At 42.6% G+C, this 27,690-nt stretch overlaps 1 protein-coding gene across 4 annotated transcripts; it reads left to right on the top strand.

Moving 5' to 3' along the window:
* meig1 (meiosis/spermiogenesis associated 1) lies at nucleotides 1-27,683 on the top strand. Of its 4 annotated transcripts, none has more exons than XM_059987400.1 (5): nucleotides 1-121; nucleotides 3,004-3,144; nucleotides 10,315-10,486; nucleotides 16,522-16,678; nucleotides 20,676-27,683. In XM_059987400.1, exons 3-4 carry the CDS (start codon nucleotides 10,328-10,330, stop codon nucleotides 16,648-16,650), a joined length of 288 nt encoding a protein of 95 aa, XP_059843383.1. In that variant the 5' UTR covers nucleotides 1-121; nucleotides 3,004-3,144; nucleotides 10,315-10,327; the 3' UTR covers nucleotides 16,651-16,678; nucleotides 20,676-27,683. The 4 variants fall into 4 exon arrangements, with proteins under 4 accessions (XP_059843383.1, XP_059843384.1, XP_059843385.1 ...); XM_059987402.1 differs by having other exon boundaries at nucleotides 20-209; XM_059987403.1 differs by lacking the exon at nucleotides 1-121 and adding an exon at nucleotides 1,906-1,943.
* Nucleotides 27,684-27,690: the final 7 nt, after the last annotated feature.

Genomic DNA, 27,690 nt, shown 5'->3' with positions numbered 1-27,690 from the left:
TCAGGCGTTGCCTGGCTACGGAGCACAACAACCCGCCGCTCCAACTCCCAGTGTCCGGTCTGCTGAGAACGAAGTCACGGACGGGCGGGGCACAGGCATCTTATTTTGTTGGATTTCAACGGTAAGTTTCCTTGCCCCGAGCGAAACGATGGAAACTACCGACCGGCTTGGCAAAGGGTTAACAAGTCAGGCTAACGATGCTGGATAACGTGAGTGTGTTCGCTCCCGGGGCTGGGAAAATGTAAGGTGCTCGGTCTGATGCTAAAATAACAACTCGTCCAACTACATTTTTCCTCGGACAAAGTTAGAGCCCAGGCTTTTAATGTTTTAATCTCTATCCGTGAGGTCTGACATGTCCCGAAACCCCGACTGATTATTCCTCGCCACAGGTACTTCTGGCCCGCTGAGTTCCTCCAGCATCTCTTGTGTTTCTTCCTATATTCACGGACGTTTATGTCACTTGCTCAAGTACAGTGAAGTACAGGTACAATGATTTTGTTCACGCCAGCGTCACAGTACAGGCAACTCACAGAATATAAGTTGCGCAAGACAGTGAAAGAAAAGGCTGCAAGTCAAGGTATCACTGCAAACAAGAAAGAAGCACAATGCCCGGGGGGATCCTGTAAATGTAACCGGGTATGTTCGTTCACGGTACAAACAAGATTATAGTTACCGGGTCCACAGCGGGGTGTGTGACATCACCCACAGAACTGGCTTTGCATCAGTGTGGTAGAATTTTACACACACTTCCCCCAAAGTATATAGGCCAGAAGATATAGGAGCAGAATTGGGCCATTAGGCCCATCGGGTCTGCTCCATCATCATGGCTGATATATTATCCCCCTCAACCCTATTCTGCCTTCTCCCTGTAGTCTTTGACACCCTGCCTAATCAACCCCTGTTTTAAATATACCACAGCCGTCTATGGTCTATGGTCCACCACCGCCTGGCTAAAGAAATTCCTCTTCTCCGTTCTAAATGGACGCCCTTATATTTGGAGGCTGTACTCTCTGGTCCTAGACTCACCCGCTTAGGAAACATCGTCTGCACATCATCTAGGTCTTTCAATATTCGATAGGTTACAATGAGATCCCCCCTCATTCTTCTAAGCTGCAATGAGAACAGGCCCTGAGCCATCAAACACTCCTCACACGTTAATCATTTCATTCCTGGAATGGCTCTTGTGAATTTCCTCTGGACCCTCTCCAATGAATCTTTTCTTAGACAAGGGGCCCCAAACTGCTCACAATACTTTGTGCGGTCTGAGTAAAGCCTTACAAAGTCTTAGCATTACATTATAATATTCAGAGTACGAGAGATTAGCTTCCTTAGAAACATCCAGTGAAATGCAATGTTCGCATCAACAACCGATGATATGCTAGGGGAGACTGCAAGTCTCCCCATGCTTCCCACACTAACATAGTATGCCGACAACTCGCTAACCCTATCCCTAACCCTTTGGACTGTGGGAGAAAACACACGCAGAAACACATTAAAGACTTCAGCGGGAATTGAACCTCAATCGGTGATCGCTGGTGCTGACAAGCGTTGCACTAACCGCTACGTAACTGCGCTGTTTATTAATATATTATATTCATAAATTATGCAGTCATACATAGGGCGGCATTGCACTGGCCGGGAGTGAGAAGAGTCAGACAGCACGGAAACAGGCCCTTCGACCCTACGTGTCCATGCTGACTGTGAGCTGGTCTCTTCTGCCCTAGAGATAGAGCACGGAGTGGTCCTCTCTATCTCTTTGAGCCACGCCGCCCCACAACCCCGATTTAACCCGAACCCAATCACGGCACAATTTACACTGAGAACCCAGGGAAAACCCGGGCACGTTGCAGACGGGTGACGTACAGAACAGCGCCAGAATTGAACTCTGAACTCCGCTGTAACAACGTCACCGAAACTGCTACGCTACCGTGGCGCCAAAGAAAGTACGTATATCCACTTACTGTTAAGTGGAGACTATCCACGAACATAACAAGATGGATATTAAATGTTGTTAACGTGCCCACCTATGGCAACTCGTTCTCATTCACTGAATGAGGAATAATCATTGCATTAAAATATTTACATGTTGCCAACGTGTCTGTATATGTTACACCCGGATATTCAGTGGCAGTGCCATAGATTGTGGTCCTTCCCCATACAGCCTTTGCAGCTGCATCAAGCTTCAGCACTTCCTTCAGCAAGTCCTCCTGCAGTCCGGAATATATCATGCCTGGATAGAGCAGATGTGGAGAGATCAGAGGGCCCAGACAGGGAATACAAGGACATCACAGATGAGGAGGAATTTCTTTAGCCAGAGGGTGGTGAATCTGTGGAATTCATAACCACGGACAGCTGTGGAGACCAAGTCCCTATTATTCTGGCCCTCTAGTTCTGGCAACATCTCTGTAAATCTTTTCTGCACTCTTTAAGCCAATCTTTCCTGTACAGACAGTACTCCAAGAGTAGCCTCAACAATCACTGATGCAGCAGCAATGTCAGAACTAGTTAATTCAATACACTGACATAATTAAAGGTCACGTTCAAGTTTATGGTCATTCAACCAGACACATGTATGCAGCCAAACGCAACATCATTTCTCTAGGGCCAAGGTGCAAAACACAGAACATATAGTTACAATCCAACACTTACTGTCACAAAATAATGTTAGCACAAGTTATGAGTGTCATGGCCTGAATATTGACAGGTTGACATAAAGTGTGAGGAGTATTCTTATATAAGACAGTAGAATGTCTCTGGCAATAAAACAAGCAGTTGTATAAATATATGAAATGGCAGCAATAGAGGGTGAAAGGTGACCAGTGCAGAATAAGTGTGTGTCTGTGAGTTTGGGAGTCGAGGAGGGGTACTGGAGCAGCAGGGGATTCAGGCAGGGTGTACATGTGTGCTAAGTGGCAGCGGGGAGTTAAGAAGTCTACCAGCGTTGTTCAGCGATAATCCCATAGTTACATGGTCACTGTTACTAAAACTAACTTTTATTTCCAGGTGCCATTTAATTCACTGAATCTGCATATCACATCTGTTGTTTGTGAGATTTGAAAACTCATCTCCGTGAATTACTAGTCCAGTTAAAGCAGCTACCCACATCACTGACAAGAGACTGGGGCACAGTTCTGTTAAACTCAGGTAATTCGAAGATATTGCCGGTCAGTGACTAAGACTGAAGTTTGAAATTCAAAGTAAATTGATTGTCGAAATACATATATGTCCTGAGATTCATTTTCTAGCAGGCAGTCACAGTAAATATAAAGAAACAATATAATAATAAATAAGCAATACATATAGAATTTTCATCCCTGCAGTAAAGATATAGGGTGCAGATTCAGATCCCAACATGACAGCTGGGGAACTTCAATTCAATTCCATAAATTGGGAATGAAAAGCTTGACTGCATGGAAAATTTACAGGTATGTTGCCAGGACTTGAGGACCTGAGTTATGGGGAAGCGTTGAATAGGCTAGGACTCTAACCTCTGGATCTTAGGGGAATGAGGATAGACTTCACAAAGGTATAGAAAATTATGAGGAGTACAGAATCAGAATGAGAATGAGGTTTACTGGGGACATATGCTGTGAAATTTGTTGTTTTGCAGTAGGAGTACAGTGAAATACATAAAAATTACCGTAATTTACAATAACAAAGATAAAAAAAAGTAGTGCAAAATGAGAGAAAGTAGTGAGGTAATGATTATGGTCTGTTCAGAAATCTAATGGCAGAGGGGAAGAAGCTGTTCCCAAAGCACTGAGTATGCGTCTTCAGGCTCCTGGACCTCCTACTTGATGGTAGTAATGAGAAGATGGCATGTCCTGGATGGTGAGGGTCCTAAATGATGGGAACCATTATGGGAATCATCTATAGGCCTTCAAATAGTAGCCAAGATGGGGTTTAAGGTTGTAAAGGGAGCAGGAAAAGCTGTATAAGGGTTGTGCTGCCTTTATGGCAGTTATTTAGTTTATAATATTTTTGCTTAGTAATTAATTTGTTAGCATTCTAGTTAAAGTTAGGATTGTTTGGGGTTGTCTGTGAGAGATCACGGCATGCGATGACGTCACATCCGGTTTCACCGTGTCCTGTGGGAAAAACGGAAAGGTGGGGACCGACATGTGCGAGCAAGCAGCAGCAAAGTTTTCTCTCTACGCACCAGAAAGATTGTGAAAGCAACGCTTTTTCACCATACGTCAATGTGGAAGAGTGAACAGTAAACAGTTAATCTTACTGTGATCCTGTCGTTATTGACAAAGGTTTATCTCGGTGTTTAGCTCATCGTTCCGTTACACCCGAGCGAGAACACTACAAGGGTAGTGACACAATTGTAATGGGGGACTTCAATATGCAAGGGGATTGGCAGAATCAGGCTGGTGTTGGATTGCAAGAGAGAGAATTTGTTGAATGCCAATGAGAAGGCTTTTTTAGAGCAGCTTGTGCTTGAGCCTACTGGGGAAAGGCTATCTTAGATTGGGTGTTGTGTAATAACCCAGATCTTATTAGGGAGCTTAATGTAAAGGAACCCTTAGGAGGCAGTGATCATAATATGACTGAATTCATACTGCAATTTGAGAGGGAGAAGCATAAGTCACATGTATTGCAATGGAATAAAGGGAATTATAGGGGCATGAGGGAGGAGCTTGCCCAGGTGGATTGGAGGAGGAGACTGGCGGGGATGATGGCAGAGCAGAGATGGCTGAGGTTTCTGGAAATAGTTCACAAGGAGCAGGCTAGATATGTCCCATAGAGGGAGAAATTCTCAAATGTCAGGGGTAGGCATCCATGGCTGACAAAGGAAATTAAGGACTGCATAAAAGCCAAGGAAAGTGGATATAAGGTATCAAAAGTGAGTGGGAAGTTGAATGATTGGGAAGCTTTTAAAATCCATCAAAAGGCTACTAAAAAGCTATAAGAAGGAAAAAGATGAAATATGAAGGCAGACTAGCCAATAATATAAGGCAGGATACCATAAGTTTTTTTTGGTTATATCAAGAGCAAAAGGGAGGTGGGTGTTGATATTGGACCACTGGAAAATGATGCTGATGAGATAGTAATGGGGTCTAAGAAATGGCAGATGAACTTAATGGGTACTTTGCATCTGTTTTCACTGTGGAAGACACTAGTAGTGTGCCAGAGGTTTGTGAGTGTCAGGGAGCAGGAGTGAGCGTCATTGCTTTACAAAGGAAAAAATGCTAGACGAACTCAAAGGTGTTAAGGTGGATAAGTCACCTAGGCCAGATGGACAACATCCCAGATTCCTGAAGCGATAATGGATGCATTGGTCATGATCTTTCAAGTATCACTTGATTCTGGCATGGTCCTAGAGAGTGCAAGATTGGAAATGTCACTCCACTCTTTAAAAAGGGAGGAAGGCAAAAGAAAGGAAATTTTAGGCTTGTTAGCCTCACCTCAGTGGTTGGGTAAGTGTTGGAATCTATTATTAAGGATGAGGTTTCAAGGTACTTGGAGACTAATGATAAAATGTGTCAAAGTCAGCATGGACTCTGTAAAGGGAAATCTTGCCTGACAAATCTGTTAAAGTTGTTTGAGGAAGTAACAAGCAGGGTAGACAAAGGAGAGGCAGTGGATGTCATTTATTTGGATTTTCAGAAGGCATTTGATAAGGTGCCACACATGAAGCAACTTATCAAGATAAAATCTTATGGTATTACAGGAGAGATACTGGCATGGATAGAGGAATAGCTGACAGGCAAGAGGCAGCGAGTGGGAATAAAAGGGGCCTTTTCTGGTTGGCTCCCGCTGACTAGTGGTGTTCCTCAGGGGTCAGTATTGGGACCGCTGCTTTTCACATTGTTTGTCAGTGATTAAGATAATGGAATTGATGGCTTTGTGGCAAAGTTTACAGATGATACAAAGTCAGGCAGAGGGGTAGGTAGTGCTGAGGAAGCAATGCGATTGCAGCAGGACTTAGACAAATTGGAAGAATTGGCAAAAAAGTGGCAGATGGAATACAGTGTTGGGAAGTGTATGATAATGCATTTTGGTAAAAGAAACAATAGTGTGGACTATTATCTAAATGGGTAGAAAGTTCAAACATCAGAAGTGCAGAGTGACTCAGGAGTCCTTGTGCAAGATTCCCAGAAGGTTAATTTACAGGTTGAGTCTGTGGGAAACAAGGAAAATGCAATTTTGGCATTTATTTTAAGTGGAGTAGAATATAAAACCAAGGATATAATGCTGAGTCTTTATAAGACGCTAGTCAGGCCGCACTTGGACTATCGTCAACAGTTTAGGGCCCATGTCTCAGAAAGGATGTGTTGTCATTGGAGAGAGTCCAGAGGAAGTTCACGAGGATGATTCTGGGAATGAAGGGGTTAACCTATCAGGAATGTTTGGCAACTTTGGTCCTGTACTCACTGGAATTTAGAAGAATGTGTGATGATCTCATTGAAACCTACTGAATGTTGAAAGGACTAGATAGGGTGATAGGGTGAATGTGGAGAGGTTGTTTCCTATGGTGGGGGTATCCAGAATGAGAGGGCACAGCCTCGAAACTGAGGGGAAACCCTTTAGAACAGAGATAAAAATATCTTTTTTAGCCAGAGAGTAGTAAATCTGTGAAGTGCTCTGCCATAGACTGCGGTGGATGCCAAGTCTGTGCATGTAATTAAGGCAGAAGTTGATGTTTCCTTTATCAGTCAGAGCATCAAAGGATATGGCGAGGGGTATGGGGTTGAGTGGAATCTGGGATCAACCTTAATGGAATGGTGGAGCAGACTCGATGGGCTGAATGGCCAAATTCTGCTCCGCTATCTTCTGGTCTTATGATGGATGCCACCTTCTCGAGGCATTACCTTTTGAAGATGTTCTTGATGGTGGGGAGGCTAGTGCCCATGATGAAGATGGCTGGCGTACAACCCTCTGCAGTATCTTGTGATCCTGTACACTGGCCAGACGCTGATGCAACTGGTCAGAATGCTCACCACAGTACATCTGTAGAAATTTGCTAGCGTTTCTGCTAACGTACCCTATCTCCTTGTAGATGGGGTGAATGCATCCAGTCTTTACTCCCTCCGGTTGGGTGAGATTATCAATAGAGATCGTGGATTTAGGGTAAAAGGTGAAATATTTAAGGGAACCTGAGAGGAAACCTCTTCACGCAGAGGGTGGCGAGAGTGTGGAATGAACTGCCAAGGAAGTGGTGGATGTGTGTTTGATTGTAAAAATTAAGAGAGGTTTGGATAGGGAGAGTAATGTGCAAAAGTCTTAGGCACACACACACACACACACACACACACACGCACATATAGTACTGTATTTGTCAACAGGAGTGGAGAGCAAGTTTGACAGGAGAGGATGTTGGGAAAGGCGAGGGTGGAGCATCATTCAAGGTGTTCAAGGTGGCTGGCACAGAGAGGGAACGTCAGGAGATGGGGGTGTTGCAGGTGCAGACACACCCAGCCCTGAGACTCTAGGCAAGGTAATTTGATTCCAAACAGTTGGTTTATTGATCATTACAGAATGTCTCTCTGGTGCTTCCTGCTCTTTCCCCCTTTCCCAACCATAATTTCCCCTACCCACTCCCAGTCCACAATAGAGACCCATATCAGAATCAGGTTTATCATCACTCACATATGTCATGAAATTAGTTTTTTTGTGTGGCAGCAGTACACTGTAATACATAAAATGACCATAGAACTGTGCAAAAATTGTAGGCACCCTCTCTATACATCTGTGCCTAAGTCCTTTGCACAATACCATACATGGATGGGAGGGGTATGAAGGGAGATCAATGGTTCAGGTGTGGGTCAATGGGATTAGACAGAAGACTGGGCTGGTATGGGCTAGCTGGGCCAAAGGGCCTGAACTGTAGTGGTCTATGACTCTATAAATAATAATCCGATTCATTCAGGGGACAGGATTAACTCTGCTTCCTGACAGAAATATGATTCTAACTGTTCCATTAGAATGGTCCAGCAGTCCACTCAAGGCAGGCAATGATGTTCTTGTATAATACTGTACTCATTCTTTGTAAACAAAAAAAGGTAGGAACTACATTAACAGATCAGACTCATTGTCTGGAGGAAATCAGAGCATTCTGAATGGGAATTCAGAATCACCGGAAACAGCCTACCTAGTTTGGTGGTGAATCAGGAGGGATGAATGACTGGGGTATTTAAAATTTTAAAATCCTTTAAAATCCTTGGTGTTATATTTCAGAAGCCCCGTCCAGGACCCAGCACATAAGTGCAATCATAAAGAAAGCACATCAGTGCCTCTACTTCTTTATAATTTTGTGAAGATTTGGCAAGACATCTAAAACTTTGACAAGCTCCTATATATGTGTGGTGAGAGTATATTGAGTGGTTGCATAACAGTTTGCTATGGAAACACCAGTGCCCTTGAGCAGAAAATCTTCAAAAAAGTTGTGGATATAGCCCAGTCCATCACAGGTAAAGCCCTCTCCACTATTGAGCACATCTACATGGAGTGTTGTTGCAGGAAAGCAGCACCATCATCAGGACCCCCACCATGCAGGACATGCTCAGGAAGAAAGCACAGGAACCTCAGGACTCACACCAGCAGGTTCAGGAACAGTTATTACCCCTCAACCATTTTGCTCTTAAACCTGGTTTTGGGAGGGGGGGGTGGAGCTGGTAAAACTTCACTCAACCTTATTTTCGTTATCACTAAAATGTTCCCACAACCTGTGGACTCACTTTCAAGAGCTCTTCATCTCATGTTCTTGATATTTATTGCTTATTTATTTATTATTATTCTTTCTTTTTGTATTTGTGCAGTATGTTGTCATTTGCACACTGAATGCCCATTTGTTGTGGTCTTTCGTTAATTTGATTATGGTTATTATTCTATTATGGATTAATTGTGTGTGTCCACAAGAAAATGATTCTCAGGGTTGTATATGAACTTTGAAATCAGCTACATTGGAATGGCAGAGCAGACTGGATGGTCTGAGTGGCCTAATTCTCCAATCTCTTAATATTTATTACAAACATAAATTAACCTTCAAGATTCAAAATTGTTTATTGTCATTCTTCAGTACACAAATGTAATGGAGAACAAAATGATTGTTACTCCAGATCTGAACATAAAGTTAAATTACTATAAGATATACTTAACATACACTAGAGAATAAACAAAATAAATGTAACAACATGAGTGCATGCTGAGAGAGAGGAAAATCCAATATGAATAGGCAGCAGCCTTGGAACTCTGAGGCATTGACCTTCTTGCTGGTGGAGTGAAGTTCATACAATTAGTTTTACATAAATATGATTTTCGATCTCATGGTGTTGTGATAATCAAGGGAATTGCTACAGGAATCAGAATCAGATTTATTAACACTAATTTACTGTAGCTAATGTGAAATTAGTGTCAGAATTGGTTTATTACCGTCACATGTACCAAGATACAGTGAAAAGCTTGTCTTGAATATTGTTCATACAGATCAGATCTGTTACACAGGGCATTGAGGTAGAACAATGAAAAATGGTAACAGAATGCAGAATATATAGTGAGGTAGATTGTGAGGTCAGGAGTTCACCTTATCGTCCAAGAGTCTTGATAACAGTGGGATAGATCACGTTGTTTAGTGGCAGCAATATAGTGCAAAGGCATAAAAGATGTGGAGATCACAGCCACAGAATTTATTGTCTATCTGTGAATGACACAGCATTTATTGTCTATCTACAAATGCCCCTTGAACTGAAGAGGTGGTTAGAGTCAACCACATTGGTGTGTTTGGAGTCTAATCTAGACTAGGTAAGGACAGTGCACTTTTTTCCCCACAAAGGGTATCGTTGGACTGTATGGTTTTTTCCCATCGCTGAGCCCACAGCACAGTAGTGTAGTGGTTAGCACAATACTTCACACTGCCAGCGACTGTGATCGGGATTCTGGTCTTGCCACTTTGTATGTTCTTGCCGTGACTGCATGGGTTTCCTCCCACATTCCAAGTGGGTCTGGGTTAGGGTTGGTGAGTTGTGGGAATGCCACCTCTAGTGAAGGGGCTTGTGGTGCCCATTCTGGGGCAGCTCACTCACCTTTGGGCCCCACAGGACACTCAGCTCAGACCCATGGCTCCAAGAAGCTGTTTGCATGCGACAGTGGCCACACCCCAGTACCCCGCTTCAACAAGTTGATGGGCCTCATACCCCAGAGAGGTGGGAACATGCCTGTCCTAGCATGCAAAGTCAGCTCCAGCAGACTGGGCAGATGAGATCTACAGTGAGATCCACGGCCAGGAAAGTGGTTCATGAAAGTGGCGGGAGGTGATTGCTTTGAGCCAATTATCGATTAAAAGGTAACTTCTCTCCTTCTGCCCCAAAGCTGTTTATTAATTATGTCTCTGCAAAATGATGCAACTGAAGAAAAGAATGTGAAACCCAAGTTTATGAGTCGTGCCAAACATTGGACTGAGGAAATCGAAAATTTATACAGATTCCAACAAGCTGGATACAGGGATGAAACAGAATACAAGCAGATAAAGAAAGTTGATGGGGTATGTTGTTTTTGTGTTTTGTTTACAAAATGTGTACATCACTGGGAAGTCCAGTGTTCATTGCTCATCCGAGATTGTCATAAAACCAGAAGACAGAGGAGCAGAATTAGGCTATTCGGCCCATTGAACCTGCCCTGCTATTCCATCATGGTTGATTTACTATCCCTCACAACCCCATTCTCCTGCCTTCTTCCCATAACCTTTAACACCCTAACCAATATCCTATCAACCTCCGCTTTAAATATATCCAAAGACTTGGCCTCCACAGCTGCCTGTGGGAATGAACTCCAGTGATTCACCACTCTCTTGCTAAAACAGTTCCTTCTCACTTCTGTTCTGAATGGACATACTACTCTAAGGCTGTGTCCTCTGGTCTAAGGCTCTCCCACAAATGGAAACATCCTCTCCATGTCCACTCTGTCCAGGCCTTTCAATATTTGGTATAACTCAATGAGATCCCCCTCATCCAGCAAGTACAGGCCTAGAGCCATCAATCGCAACTAATACATTAACCCTTTCATTTCTGGTCTCATTCTCCTAAACTTTCTCTGGGCCTTCGCCAACGCCAGTGTATCCTATCCTTTCTTAGATGTGGGACCGAAAACTGCTCACGTTACTCAGCTGTGATCTGGTAAATGCTCAGCATTTAAAGCCTCAGCATTACATTGTCACTGAGAAGATGGTAGTGCACCTTCTTGAATCCCTGCAGTCCTTCTGGTGAAGGGGTGCTCCTTCATTGTTTAAAGGGTTTAGACCGAGTGACAATGAAATACTGGTGACGTATTTCCAAGATGAGATGGTGTTTGGCTGGGAGAGGAACCTGCCGCTGGTGGTATTCATATCCAGAACTTCTGGAACATAGAACATTACAGCACAGTGTAGCTCCTTCACCCCATGATGTTGTGCTGATCTTTTAACCTACTCTAAGATCAATCTAACCCTTCCCTCTAACATATGCCTTTATTCTTCTATCATCCTTGTGCCTATCTAAGAGTTACTTAAAAGTTCCTAATGGATCTACCTCCACCACCATCCCTGGCAGGTTGTCACATGCACCCACCACTCTCAAAGCAGTAGAGATGCTAGTTGTGCTTTAGAATTGTTCAATTCCAATAGTTATAATTAAAAGCATGGACAAGGGGTGATTGATAAGTTCATGGCCTAAGGTAGAAGGAGTCAATTTTAGAAAACCTAGCACATTTATTTTTCAACATAGTCCCCTCCTACATGTACACACTTAGTCCAGTGGAGCATACCGGTTTCCTTGTAGAAGTGGTCCACTGCAGAGGTGATTGATAAGTTCGTGGCCTAAGGAAAAAGGAAATAATTTATTAGCTTCAAACTGTCTGCATTATCACTCAAAGAGTTGAACTGCACATGCATGTAACAAGAGTGACTTCGACCCCTAAGTGGTCCACAGCTGCGGTGATTGATAAATTCGTGGCCTAAGGTAGAAGGAGATGAGTTATTCAGCTCTCGTTACATGTACGTACAGTTCTACTCTGAGTGAAAATGCATGGTTTGAAGTTAATAACTTATCACCTTCTACCACAAACTTATCAATCACTGCATTCTGTGGACCACTTCTGGAGGTCCAAGACGCCAACTTCTACAAAGAAGTCCACGACCGCTGGACTAAATGTGTAAACGTAGGAAAAATAAATGTGCTAGGTTTTCTAAAATTGACTCCTTCAACCTTAGGCAATGAAATTATCAATCACTCCTTGTAAATATGTTGGAAGCCGGCACAAATTAATTTACCCAGACAGTTTATTCTTTGCAAAGGACACAGTGAACAGCAGGAAAGGTAAAATATCTACTTAACTGAATGATAAAAGTAGGAAAAAATCATAGATTTGACCAAGGTTCTCCAAGGGAGAGTTTTTAAAGAACATCAAAGTGGTCTAAGATTACTCTCCAATTCAGAATTAGACATCATTACACACTCACTGGCCACTTTATTGTGTATCCCCTGTACATAATAAAGTGGCCACAGAGTGTATGTTTGTGGAGTTCTACTGCTGTGCCCATCCCCTTCAGGGTTCGACAAGTTGTGCATTCAGAGATGCTCTTCTACACACCACTGTTGCAGCGTGTAGTTATTTGAATCACCTTCCCGTCAGCGTTAACCAATCTAGGAATTCTCCTCCGATCTCTCTCATTACAAAGTGTCTTGTCCTACAGAACTGCCACTCATTGGATGATTTTGGTTTTTTGCACCGTTCTCTGTCAACTGTAGAGACTGTTGTGCGCGAAAATCCCAAGCAGTTTCTGAGATATTCAAACCACCCCATCTGGCACCAATAATCATTCCACAGTCAAAGTCACTTAGATCACATTTCTTCCCCATTCTGATGTTTGGCTCAAGCAACAACTGAACCTCTTGACCATGTCTGCATGCTTTTATGCATTGAGTTGCTGCCACGTGATTGGCTGATTAAATATTAGATATAAAGGCGCCACAATATCGTAGTGGTTAGCATGGCGCTGTTACAGCTTAGGGCGCTCCAGAGTTCAGAGTTCAATCCTGGTGTCTTCTATAAGGAGTCTGTACATCCTCCATGTAGAATGCGTGGGTTTTCTGCGGGTGCTTCAGTTTACTCCCACAGTCCAAAGACATACCGGGTGGGTTAATTGGTCATTGCAAGTTGTCCCATGATTAGGCTAAATTGGGGGTTGCTGGGTGGTGCAGCTTGAATGGCTGGAAGGGCCTATTCTGCACAGTATCGTTAAATAAATAAATAAATAATTACATTGAGACGGCGACCTACTTATTACGTGTCCATCTAATAAAGTGTGTTTTGGGTGTATTTTTAAAGGAAAAATAACACACAAATGTTTTCCAGTTCCAATAATGTAACAATATTACTGGTTCTGTTCTTAAAATATTGTCTACGTTTTCTCAACTTGTCATATTAGTTTTTTTTGCAAATGTGTTCAGTGTTATTCCCATTGACATGTCAGTCTCTGGCAAACTTCATAATGCTTGAAGGGTAAGCATTCTGCCCCTCTTTAAACTGGTGTTATTCATGTGACTTATATGTGGTAGTCACCCACGTGAGTGCTGGGCAATAACAACAGCTAACAAAATCCCACTCTCACTCCTGCACAGACAGTGGCATAATCATCTCTGATTCCCCCATCTTCACCCCAACCAGGGTGATAGGTTTTGACCAGTCAGGCCACCTAAATTAATTACTTATTTAGTGATAGAGAGCAAAGCAGACCATTTGAGCTGAACCATCCCACACCCCCAGTTTAACCCTAACCTAATCATGGACCAATTTACAATGACTAATTAACCTAGCCATAAAGTCTTTGGACTGTGGGCAGAAACTGGTGCACCCGGAGAAAATCTGGGCACTTCATGGGGAGGATGTACAGTCTTTTAAAGAGGATGAACTCTGGGCTCCGATGCCCAAGCTGCAATAGAGCCCATTATGGAGAGAAAGCAGGGGAAGGGGGTTGGGAAGTACAACAAATTAGCCACAACTGACAGGCGGAACAGGCCCAAAAAGGGGTGAATGGCCTAATCCTGCTCCTTTGTCTTTTGGTCCCACCACTGACCGGACACTGACCTGGAGTAGCCATAGACACAGCTTGACTATGAGGCCAGGCCAGGCGCTGGGAATCCTGCGGTGATTAACTTATCTCCTAACTTCCCAAAGCTGACCATCCACAGGGCTCATGGATAGAGGAAGTATGTGAAAGCTTTAGAGGGGGTGCAGAGAAGACTTATCAGGCTGCTGCCTGGGTAAGAGAGCATGTATTATGAGGAAAGATGGAGCGAGCTAGGGCTTTTCTCTGTAGGAGGATGAGAGGTGATTTGATAGAGGTGTATAAGATTATAAGGGATATTGATAGTGGACAGCCAGCACCTTTTTCCCAGGGTGGCAATAGCTAATACCAGAGTTTAAGGTGAGTGGTGGAATGTTTGGGGGAGATGTCAGAGTAGGTTCATTACACAGAGAGTGGTAGGTGTGTGGAACACACTGCTGAGAATGGCAGTAGAGGCAGATATATCAGTGACATTTAAGGGACTCAGAGAGAGGCACATGGGGTGAAAGAGAAATGGAGGGTTATGTAGGAGCTCTCCATTTTATTATCAAAGTACATTCATGTCTCATATGCAACCCTGAGATGATCACAAGTAAATGAATCTCAGGGTTGTATATGGTAATCATATATGTAATTTGGTAATAAAGTTTACTTTGAACTTTGAGGGAAGGGTTTGAGTAATTATGGAGTAGGTTAAAATGTCAGCACAACATTGTGGGCCGAATGGGCTGTACTGTGCTATACTGTTCAATGTTCAAACACCTTTGACTACAAGATCACCAGACAGTGGTCAGTGTGGAAAGTACGGCAGTCACTGTGGGACGGGGACACTATGGACACTGTGAGGCTGTTCCCTGAGCAAACCATCAAAATCACCTGGCAGAATGTCTCATCAGCGGAACTCAACAATAAACACCAAAACCTCACTTGGCTGGTGGCAAGAATGGGTCAACCCAGTTAGATCTTTCCTATACAGTTCAAATATCACACTGTCTCTTTGGAGATTGGGGATTTGATAAGAGGGTGTGTAGATGGATGCAAGGGTCTGTTTCCTGGTTCATCTCCAGTAGATGTGTAACAGAGCACTCTGTGATCTATGGGCTATTTCCAGGGACACACAGAGAAAAGGACATCATGGGCTGTTGGATGATCATTAACTTGGTGATAGACACCAAGTCGGCCTGAAACGGTCTCCCAGCACAATGAGATGTTCGTAGAGGGATGCTGCTGACTGGCATATTCCATGCTGTAGGAATATGTGCTGAGGGGCACTGACACAAACATTCTGTGGGGAAGGGCCACTGTCTGGGTTCCTTGTACCACCACACATGGAGGGTCTGAGTCAGGTGGGAAAGTCCCTCAGACAATGGAAGACTATGTCCACTTAAGGGCCCATGAGTGGTAACAGTACAAAGGATTTTAAAAGTGTTAATATCAATGAATGTATTGACACTAAGAATGTAAAACTGCTTTGGCTTGTATTCATACTTACAGTATGTGCATATTTTATTATGAATCAAATTACTTAGTTAATAATTAAATTGTGGGTGCCAGGATAGTGTAGTGGTTAGCACAATGCTATTAGAATGCCAACAACCTGGGTTCAATACTGCTGATGTCGGTAAGGTTTTCTGTTCTCCCTATGACCACATGGGTTTTCTCCAGATGCTCAGGTTTCCTCTCACAGTCCAAAGATGTACAGGGGTTAGTAAGTCACATGGGTGTAATTAGGTGGCAGAGATCATTGGGCTAGATGGGCCTGTTACCATGCTGCATCTCTAAAAAAAATGAAATTATTTAACTAAATCAAATGCTGGCTCAGCCTTCAAAGTTAACATCCCACAAATGACCAAACACTGGGAACAAAGGACGAGGTGTGTCAGTGGCCAGTCCAGTATTTATTGCCCATTCAGAGCTGCCCTTGGGAACATGGTGGGAGCTTCTGCCTTGAATCACTGTGGTCAATGTGCTGAGGTGGTGTTGGAGAACATATTCCAGGGCTTAAAACCAACTACAGTGAAGGAAAGTGGCTATATTCACAAGTCACCCTGTGTGTGTTTGGACAGCAATGTGGAACTAATGGTGTAACCAGCGGTAACCTGAGTTACCGAGGTTGTGTGTGTGGGAGGTAAAACCCAAATTTCTATAGTGCTCCACTGTTTGTGTCTGAGTTACTGAAGAAATATGGTGAAATTGTGAGTGTCCTGACCGGCTGCATCATTGTCTGATAAAGGAATTACAAGGCACCTGACCAAAGACCCTATACAAGAATTGCAAGGACTGCTGAGATATATTCCTCTGGAATATATTTTATTATTTGTTAATTTAGTTGTGGTAATATTACTTCATGTGTTGTGTGTGAGTTACGTGTACTGTGCTGTGCGCCTTTGGTCCAGAGGAATGTTGTTTTCTTTGGCGGTATACATGTACAGAGTTGAATGACAATAAACTTGAACTTGATGTTCTGTTGGATGTAGGTGGATCGTTGGCCAGAAACAGGATATGTGAAGAAACTCCAAAGACGAGACAACACCTTCTACTACTATAACAGGAAAAGAGAATGTGAGGACAATGATGTTCAGAAGGTCAAGGTTTACGCCTACTGAAAGGCTCTTGTTCTTCACACTTCTGAGTGTAAATAAATCAGTGTTTATCTTCGCAATGTTTTGTTTTGATGGTTTTCATCATCAAAATTGTGTTTTTTCTTGTTTTCTTTCTCATTTGGGTTACTAGTAAAATCACTCGGGTCACGTATGGTGTTCTCCAAACTCTCTGTTGATGAGTCCTCAGCTGGTTGTAGAGACTAATCCAAGATCCACATAGCTGGAATGTTAGGGTGGATTCCCTTAATGGAGATCACCTGTGCATGGCTTTGGTTAATATGGGGAGACTGATGCACAGGCAGCCACCACCGAAGAACAGATAGATGGTGGTCAGTGTCCACTGGTATGGAATGCAAGACAACCAGGATCCCTTCACTGGCATTGTGATGTGTCATCATCTTCTGCCAACTCTAATGTTGAGGTCTTGGTTGGATCGCTCTTTGTCTGGAACTTCCTCCTTGACCTTTTTGCCACTGGTGACCCTACCAGGAGTAAAACACATTGATCTCGGAAGCATTGCTCTTGGGGTTTCAGGAACTCACAAGCCTCTCCACCACAGGGTGGCGATCCTTGGAGAAGTCATTTGGGCTAACATTGGAAAATGTACAAGGGTTAGTACAGTGTACAGTGTCGATAGGAAGTATTCAGCCACCCCTTCTAAGTTTTCATGTTTTATTGTTTTACAACATTGAATCGCAGTGGATTTAATTTAGCTTTTTCTGACACTGATCAACAGAAAAATACTCTTTCATGTCAAAGTGAAAACAGATCTTTACAAAGTGATCTAAATTAATTAGAAATATAAAATACAAGATAATTGGATTGCTAAGTATTCAAGTTAGTATTTAGTACATGCACCTTTGGCAGCAATTACAATCTGTGCAGACAGGTCTCTATCGGCTTTGCACATTTGACACTGCAATTTTTCCCCATTCTTCTATTCAAAACTGCTCAAGCTCTGTCAGATTGCATGGGATTGTGAGTGAACAACCCTTTTCAGGTCCAGCCACAAATTCTCAATTGGATCGAGGTCTGAACTCTGACTTGACCACCACATTAACTTTGTAGTTTTTAAGCCATTCCTGTGTAACTTTGACTTTATGCTTGGGGTCATTGTCTTGCTGGAAAACAAATTTTCTCCCAAGTCACAGTTCTCTTGTAGACTGGATTAGATTTTCCTCCAGGACTTCCCTGTATTTTGCTGCATTCATTTTACCCTCTACCTTCACAAGCTTTCCAGGGCCTGCTGCAGTGAAGCATCCCCACGGTAAGATGCAGCCATCCCCATGCTTCACAGTAGGGATGGTGTATTTTTGGTGATGTACAGTGTTTGGTCTGATGGCCAAAAAACTCAATTTTGGTTTTATCAGACCATAGAACCTTCTTCCAGCTGACTTCAGAGTCTTCTCCATGACTTTGGGCAAATTCTAGCTGAAATTTCATGTCAGTTTTTTTCAACAGTGGTTCTCTCTTTGCCATTCTCCCATAAAGCTGTGACTGGTGAAGCAGCTGGGCAACGGTTGTTATATGCACAGTATCTCCCACTTCAGCCACCGAGGCTTGTAATTTCTCCAGAGTTGTCATAGGTCTCTTGGTGGCCTCCCTCACTAGTTCCCATCTTGCAGTCTCAGTTTTTGAGGATGGCCTGCAGAAGGGAGATTTACAGTTGTGCTGTATTCTTTCTGTTTTTGATGATTGACTTAACTGTGCTCCAAGGAATATTCAGTGACTTAGAGATTTTCATGCATCCATCTCCTGACTCGTGCTTTTCAATAATCTTTTCGTGAAGTTGCTTGGAGTGTTCTTTTGTCCTCATGATGTAATTTTTGGCAGGATACTGACTCACCAGCAGTTGGACCTTCCAGATACAGGTGTATTTTTACTATAATCAATTGAAACACCTTGACTGCACAGAGGTGAGATCTATTTAACTAATTATGTGGCTTCTAACATCAATTGGCTGCACCAGTGATGATTTGGTGTATCATATTAAATAATATGTAAAAAATAATTGTTTTATATTTGTAATTAATTTAGATCACTTTATAGTGAACTATTTTGACTTTCATACAAAAGAGTCTTTTTCCGTTGATCAGTGTCAAAAAAGACAAATTAAATCCACTGTGATTCAATGTTGTAAAACAATAAAACATTAACTCTCCTAAGGTGGGGGGTGAATATTTTTTTATAGGCACTGTAGTTCATTTCAAGCTCAGTTTAAAAATGCTAAAACTGCAGTTAATGCCAGTCAGAAGGGCTACATAGCTGTCAAAACACGTATCTCCATTGAGAGACGAAGCAAGATTGGAGAAAATTTACGATATTAAATCTTGACAATTGCCGATTCCAGGTACATTCATAGAAGAACATGAGATTCTGCAGATGCTGGAAATTCAGGACCCGATGAAGGATCTCGGCCCAAAATGTCAGCTCTTTATTTCTCTCCATAGATGCAGCCTGACCTGCAGAATTCCTCCAGCATTTTATGAGTGTTCCATTGGTAGAAACATTATTGGAGTATGGGGTATATCCAAGTGTGCAGTTTTCTGGATGAAAATGTAGTTGGTTGGATGAGTAATCTAGGCCAGAAAGAATTAAAATTGGCGAACAGGAGTGAGCAGGAAGCAAACAAGACACATATCTTTCTCCAGCACAAGAGATTCTGCAGATGGCTGGAAACCTTGACCAAAACACGCACAAATGTTGGAAGAATTCAGCAGGTCAGGCAGCATCTATGGAAAGTTATTCCTCCCAACACTGCTGAGGAAAGAGTATCTGAGCAGTATTTAGTGCTGGCAGACTGAGAACCGGCCAGGTTTGCACTCCTGAATTATCACTGACATCAGGTTCAGAGGTAAAAGCAGACCATACCAACTTTTGTTCTGCTTTGAAACTCTCAAGCATTGACATCTGCTTTCCCATGACAGAAGTTAACTTGCAAATTGAGTTGGTGGTAAGTGCAATATTGGCATTCATTTTAAGAGGACTAGAACATAAAAGCAAGAAGCTTTTATAAGGCTTTTATATAACTTTTGAGGCTTTATAAGGCATTAGTCAAACCAAATTTGTATTGTGAGCAGTTTTGGGCCCCTTATCTCAGAAAGGTTTGTGCTTGTATTAGAGAGGCTCTAGAAGAGGCTCACAGGAATTATCCTGGGAATGAAATGATTTATGTTAGTGTTTGATGGTTCTGGGCCTGTACTCACTGGAATTTAGAAGAATGAAACCTGTTGTATATTGAAAGGCCTAGATAGAGGGGATATGGAGATATTTCGTATAGTTGGGGAGTCTTGGACCAGAATGCACAGCCTTAAAATAGAAGGACTTCTATTTAGAACTGAGATGGGAAGGAGTTTCTTTAGCCAGATGGTGTTGAATCTGTGGAATTTGTTGCTACATACAGCTGTGGAGCCCAAATCACTAGGTATACTTAAGGCGAATATGCTCCATCATTCTATCATTGCTGATTTATTAACCCTCTCAACCCCATTCTCCTGCCTTCTCCCCATAACCATTGATGCCCTGATTAATCAAGAACCTATCAACCTCCGCTTTATATATCCCCAATGACAGCCTCCACAGCTGTCTTGTGGCAACAAATTCCACAGATTCACTACCCTCTGGCTGAAGAAATTCTGCCTTATCTCCATTCTAAATGAATATCCATCTATTCTGAGGCTGTGCCCTCTGGTCCTAAACTCCACCACTGTAGGAACCATTCTCTCTGGATCCCCTCTATCTAGGCCTTTCAATCTTCAATAGGTTTCAATGAGATCCCTCCTTCATTCTTCTAAACTCCAGTGCGTACAGCCCCAGAGCCATCAAACGCTCCTCGTATGGTAGCCCTTCCATTCCTGGGGTCATTCTTGTGTAGCTCTTCTGAACCCACTCCGATGCCAGCATATCCTTTCTTAGATAAGGGGCCTAAATGGCTCCTTGAGTGTGTTGGATGGCTCTCTGGTTTTGCTGTCTGCTAACAGTCATTGTGAGGTTCAACCATTGATAATTGTAACTTTGATCTTATTCAGGAGTGTGGAACAATAAATCAGAGAGAAAGAGACAATCACTTCAGAAGAGACAAGGCTCTCCGTTGGTCGGGGTTGACCATGGCATGTTGCGTCCCAGATGTCGATGTGATATGCAAGCCTGGGCAGTATGATTTCGAAAGCAAGCTGTTGCCAATGTAGCAGGCTCCCCCTCTCCATGGAGCTGATGAATCCAACGGAATGGCAGAGACTGATACGTTTGCTCCCAGTGGTGTTGCAGGAGTTGCCAGTCAACTTCCAACTCAATGTAGGGTTGTCTTAGGGACTCCAGCTCCAAACTTTTCTTTGGGGTTTACCCTCAAAGCCTTCCCCATGGATGGGTACAGCTGCAAGTCAGTGAAGTTTTGAGATCAGAGTTTTCGTTCTCCTAGATGAACTGACAACCATGGATGACAAGCCCCACCTGCCCGAGGTGACTGGTTTTAAGTCACCAGTTATCTGCCTTTGCCCGTTCTCCTGTCATGGGAAATGATTCTGCCGGGCCAAGTAGCTAAACCACATGTGAAGGTCAGGAGTTGGTCTTGGGTGTCAGAGGTATTGGAAGCTTATCCTCACTAACCTCCTCCTCTCCCCCACCATCTATAACAACCTAAAGGAACCCGAAGATCAATAAATGAAAACAAACCACACATTGTTCAGGAAAGAGTTTCCAGATGCACTGATAATCCATTTATTAATCAATCAATCAATCAATCAATCAATCTGTAATTGATGCCCAAGTTAGACACCGGGACACTAAATAAGCATAAATATAAAATGAGAAATTGAGAAATTTCCCAGGGTTAGGGAATCAAAAACCAGAGGTTTAGAGTGAGAAGGGAGAGGTTTACTTGGGACCCAAAGGGCAACTTTTTTACCCAGAAGGAGGTCAGTACATGGAATGAGCTGCCAGAGGAAGTGGCTGAGGCAGGTACATTAACAACATCTAAAAGACAGTTGGATAGGAAAGGTTTAGAGGGATATGAACCGAATGCAAGTAAATGAGAAAACTTGGTTGGCATAGACTAGTTGGGCTGAAGAAGCTGTCTCTGTGCTGTATCTAGACAGAGTGATTGGCTGCTGAAACAGGAGACAGAATCAGAATCAGTATCAGGTTTAACATCACTAGTGTATGTCGTGAAATTAGTTCATTTGCAGGCAGGAGTACATTGCAATGCATAATAATGAAAACTTTAAATTACAATAAGTATATATAAATAAAAATTAATTTAATAAGTAGTGCAAAAGAGAAATACTGAGATAGGGTTCACTGTCTATTCAGAAATCTGATGGCGGAGGGGAAGAAACTGTTCCTGAAATGTTAAGTGTGTGTCTTCAGGTTCCTGTACCACCTCCTTAATGGCAGCAATGGAAAAAGGCATATCCTTGGTGATGAGGGTCCTTAATGATGACTAGTGCCTTTTTGAAGGTGTTCTGGATGCTGGGGAGGCTACTGGCCATGATGGAGCTGGCTGAGTTTACAACTTCCTGCAGCTTTTTCCGATCTTATACAATAGCCCCTCCATTCCAGACAGTGTTGTAACCAGTTAGAATGCCTTCCATAGTACAGTACACATGTAAAAATTTGCAAGTGTTTTTCATGACATACCAGTTCTCCTCAAACTTCTAATGAAATATAGCTGCTGTCATGCTTTCTTTGTAATTGCATCAATATGTTGGGCCCAGGATAGATCCTCAGAGATGTTGACACCCAGGAACTTGAAACTGCTCACCTTTTCCACTGCTGATCAGTCATTGCTGTCAGATTTCTGATTAAGGAGAAGAGAGAATGTCCTGGATGGTCGGGGGCCTTAATGGTGGACAAACAAAGCAGGAAACGTAATTACAAGAGAAGCTGAAGATGAAATTGGAGCACAGAACACTACAGCACAGTAAGGCCCTTCAGCCCACAATGTTGTGCCGATCAATTAGACAATCTAACCTTTCCTTTCCCACATAGTCCTTCATTTTTCTTTCATCTACGTGTCTAAGTGTCTCTTAAATGTCCCTAATTTATCAGCCTCTACCACTACCCACGGCAGGGCATTCTGTGTAAAAATCTAGCTCTGACATACCTCCCTATACTTTTCTCCAGTCATCTTAAAATGATGCCCTGTTGTAGTAGCCATTTCCACCCTGAGAAAAGGTAACTGGCTGTCCACTCGATCTATGCCTCATCACCTCATACAAGTTATAAAATAAGACAAATTATTAGTTGCTCATTTGAATTGGTTTGTAATAGCGATAGAACTGGGATTAGGGAATCATTTGGGGTTAAAATGGCAAGAGGAGTTCCTAGAATGAAGACAAGACTGTTCTAAAGTCAACATGTTGAAGAGCAGGATGTATTGCCAGATCTGCTTGGGTAATGGGACAAAATGAAGCAATCTGAATAGAACAATCGGAAATCGTTAGGATGATCTGCAGAATAATGAGTTTTGTATCAAAAGAAATAGGAACTGACTGAAGTTCAGCAGCAAAGGCCAATTTTCACTACGGTAGGCCCGAGTCCGAGTGGGCGGCATGATGCTGTGTTTGGACAATTTAAACGACGGCCCAGATGGACTGAAAAAGAAGTGTGGCAGGACTGGGGGCAAGGCTTGGGGTAATTCTCCTCCCCATTCCATGATGTTCAGTCCTCCCTCTGTGTCCTTGAGGCTGCTGCGTGCTTCAAGTCTGCGAGGTAGGCAGTGATTTGCCCCACTGTATGATGAACTGAGACCGAAATTACATGTTTACTCCAGCTGCTCCGGGCCTATGGACTCTAAATGTGATTCGGAATGCTGCTGCTTGCTGTTACTGTTTGCATAATTTGTGTTTTTCTCTCTTTCTCTGCACATTGGGTGCTGGTCTTTTTTAAATTGGGATCTTTCTTGTTTTTGGCTGCCTGTAAACAGACAAATCTCAATATTGTATGATTAATGCATACTTTGATAATAAGTGTACTGTGAATCCATGAATCCTTTGGATTTCCCCAATTCCTCAAATACCAACATGTAATAGAGTCATAGACTCAAAGAATACAACACAGAAATAGTCTTTTCAGCCCAACTCGTCCCTACTGACCACAGTGCTCACCTATCCAATCCCCAAATGTTCTCCTAAAGTTTTGCAACCATCTGCTGCCACTTTCTTAATTTACAAGTTATTCTATTGCAACAAACAGCCACCAGATGGAACTGGTATGAGGATTTTTATAACTCTTTGCCAATGGTGAATACAGTAGTTTACATCTTTTCATACTCTTCAGTTAGAAGTGAATGAAAGTACACTATGTATGTTAGTTTGCTAAGAAGATTGGGTAAAATGTACAAGTTACTTAAGACAAGCTGGGTCAGTAGATAGTCCATAAACATATACTGAGTGGCCACTTTATTAGGTACACCTGCTCGTTAATGCAAATATCTCATCAGTCAATCATGTGGCAGCAACTCAATGCACAAAAGCATGCGAACGTGGTCAAGAGGTTCAGTTGTTGTTCCGACCAAATGTCAGAATGGGGAAAGAAATGTGATCTAAGAGACTTGGACTGTGGATTGATTGTTGTTGCTAGAAGGGGAGGTTTGAGTATCTCAGAAACTGATGATCTTCTGGGTTTTTGATGTACAACAGTGTCTAGAGTTTACAGAGTGTTGTGTATGTGGCCTGTTTACACAACTATATTATTAATAAAAACACTGGAGATGGGAACTAAGTTTCATGGTTCTTTCCTGGTAGAGTCTGAACTTGACACACACATACAAATCAATACGCTCATAATAGCACATGCAGCGATGTGTTACTACAATATAAAGTAGTCCCTTATTATAATGTAGGCTATATGGTACAGTCCTCCCCTTTTATTTTAATAGTGTATCAACCGGTTTTTTTTCTGGAGCACTAGGCTAAACAAATATGTTTACCCTTAACATACAAACGCCTGCCATTTGTTTACAAATTATAACAAAGTAACTTAATAATATCAAATTATAACAAGCCTTACTTTTCTTTTTTTACTTTTGGTCTAAGACCCATTTAGAGCTCAAGTCTCTGCGGAGGTCTTCTCTGCCTCTCCGGGTAATGTCTGACCTGAAACGTTTGCTTTGGGGAATGAGTCTCCACAGGTACATCAGGTGGGTCCTCAGCACTGACGACAGATAGATGAGGCTGATGTGGTCACATCAGGAGTGTTTGCTTCTATGTCAGGGGAGTCCAGGCAAGGTGTTGTGTTTTTCACCTGGGCATCCAGGATTTTGTCCACATGACATCTCCATATGTTCTCTCCCACCTCCACTGTATATGTCAGTGGCCCGTCTATGGCAGAAATTGTACCTGGCTGCCACTTCTCAGTCCGGTAATCATTTGCAAGAACTGACTGTCCCACACTGAAGCTCTGTGTTGACTTAGCATTCAAGAGTTTGAACTGTCTGTTCTCCACATCACGCTGTACATCTGGCTTGAGAAGATCCATGCGGGACCTCAGGTTCCTGTTCAGAAACATCGTCGCTGGAGTCTGGTTAGTGGTTGCATGTACTGCATTACGAAAGGCAAGGAGGAAGTTGTCTATCTTGTGTTGCAGTGGTCGATTTTCGCTTCCCCTTGCCTTGAGGGCTTTCTTGAGGTCTGCACAAATCTTTCTGCCAAGCCACTTGTGGATGGATGGTAAGGGGCAGATGTAAAGTGCTTGATTCCATTGTTCTTCACAAAACTTTGGAATTCTTCAGAGACAAATTGTCATCCATTGTCTGTGCAGATTTGCTCTGGTATGCCATTCCTTGCGAACTTGGTCCTCAGAACTGTAATGGTCTTTTTTGATGTGGTTGTCTTCATTTTGATGACCTCTGGCCATTTGGAATGTGCATCAACAGCGATTAAAAAGATAGAGTCCATGAATGGTCCAGCAAAGTTGATGTGCATTCATTGCCATGGTGATAAGGGCCACTCCCATGAATGGAGAGGGGCTTGTGGTGGTGTCTGGATCTTTTGACATCCGGATCATTTCTTGGTCAAGTCCTCAATCTGTTTATTGATTCCTGGCTACCACACATAGGAACGGGCAAGACTTTTCATCTTCACAGTACCCAGGTGCCCCTTGTGCAGTTCCTCCAGCACTCTGGTGCGTAGCTTGGGAAGAATCACAACTCGTAGACCACATATTAGTGTTCCCCGACACACTGACAACTGCTCCTTCCTTGCTGAGAAGGTTGGAAACAATGTGTTACCACGCGCTGGCCATCCCTTTACCGTGATGTCATACACTTTTGAAAACAGGGTCATTGCTCTTTCAATGAGGCTGTTTGTCACTGGTAATTGTTCAACTATTGTTGTGTGAAAGACCTGTGCTGAATCCATTTGTGTAGTTATCTCTGAAGTCGGCAGTGGTAAACGTGACAAACCATTTGCGTTGCCATGTTGCTTGGTCCCCTTGTATTCGATGTCATAAATGTGACCTCCTAAGAAAAGGGACCATCACTGCAGCCTTTGTGCTGTCATCACTGGAACACCTTTCCTTAGGTTGAAGATTGTCAATCAACAGGGTAAACTTTTAACTATACAGGTAGTGACTGAATTTCTTAACTCCCCACATGAGGCTTAGGCTGTCAATCTGTGTGTAATTGCATTCGGCTGAAGTTAGCCTTCTTGAGGCAAAGGCTATTAGTCTTTCTTTGACCCCTCCTTACCAATCCGACAGGCTTGTGATGCCTCACCCCATGGGATAGGAACTGTGTTATTGCACAAGTGTCCAGATGGCTCAGGAAGACCAATAGCCTTTGCCTTCGTGCCCTGAAGTGTTCCTGTTCCTTTCTTGAACACTTCTTCAGAGTCAGCAAATATTTGTGACAGTCTCTCAGATGTAGCCTTGCTGCCCTCCTTTGCTGACACAACGAGTACCTTGATGGTGTGCCAATCCAACTGGATTTTCCTGGGCCATTCATGTCCCAGCAATGGTGGTCCTCCATTTTTCAGTACATAGAGGTTCAGCTGCTGTGTTTTGTCTCCATAGGACACTGTCACTTTAATTTTACCTTTGGGATGCACTCTCTGTCCAGTGTAAGTCTTTAGCTGTAGTTTAGTTCATTTCAGAGGTACGTGAGAAAACAGTCATTTGTAGTCGTGTACAGAGATCACTGTTAAAGCTGAGCCTATGTCCAACTCCATTTTCAGTCTCATGCCTGCTACTTGTGGAGTGATCCATATTATTCTTCGATCATCTGTCTCTTTAACACTGTGAAGTTGCAGACAAGACAATTCACTTCTGTCTAAGTTGTTTTCATCAGAACTGCTTTCTTTCATTTTCTGTACATTGTTGCATTTTCCTTTCTGGGGTTTATTGTTTCTCTGTATTTCATCCTGTTTTCTGCTGTTTACTAGCTTTGCATACACTGCCAATGTGGCCCTGTTTGCCAGTTTCTGCATTCTTTGTCTTTAAACCAACAGTCGTCAGGGTCATGTGACATATTCCCACAACTGCAAAGACAACAAATTTCATGACATATACCAGTGATATTAAACCTGATTCTGATTTGAAATTCAAGATGTTTAATGTCATTTCCTGTACACAAGTTTAAAGGAGAACAAAATAATTGTTACTCTGGATCTGATGCAGCACAAAAAAGAGACAATAAGATAAAGAACACAATAATAGTAAAAAAAACCCCACTCAATAAATAAATAAACGTAAGATTTCTTACATATATAGATTGATTGTATTGATGTTTGTATCCGACAAAACTTGTGATTAATACAGTAATTTATAGCTTTGTTTGCCACCAGCAAGTTGTCGCTGTGCTTCACCAGTGTCATCCTTCAACTGCAGACTGCTGCACTATTCATGCACTCAGGGACTTGGGCTATATTGTTTTTCTGTGACTCTGTAAATACTGCTTTCTCATGTGTGCTATATGGGCTATGTGCTGTGTATGACTGTTGGTACTCTGTTTTGCACCTTGGCCCTGGAGTAACACTGTTTCGTTTGGTTGTATTCATGTGTGGTTGAATAACAATTAAACTTGAACTTATTTTTATTATAAATTGTGAC

This window comes from Hypanus sabinus, chromosome 13, assembly GCF_030144855.1.
Source record: "Hypanus sabinus isolate sHypSab1 chromosome 13, sHypSab1.hap1, whole genome shotgun sequence".
In the NCBI taxonomy this organism is placed as follows: Eukaryota; Metazoa; Chordata; class Chondrichthyes; order Myliobatiformes; family Dasyatidae; genus Hypanus; species Hypanus sabinus.
The sequence above is the reverse complement of the archived record's forward strand: the minus strand, read 5'-3'. Positions and strand labels throughout refer to the sequence as shown.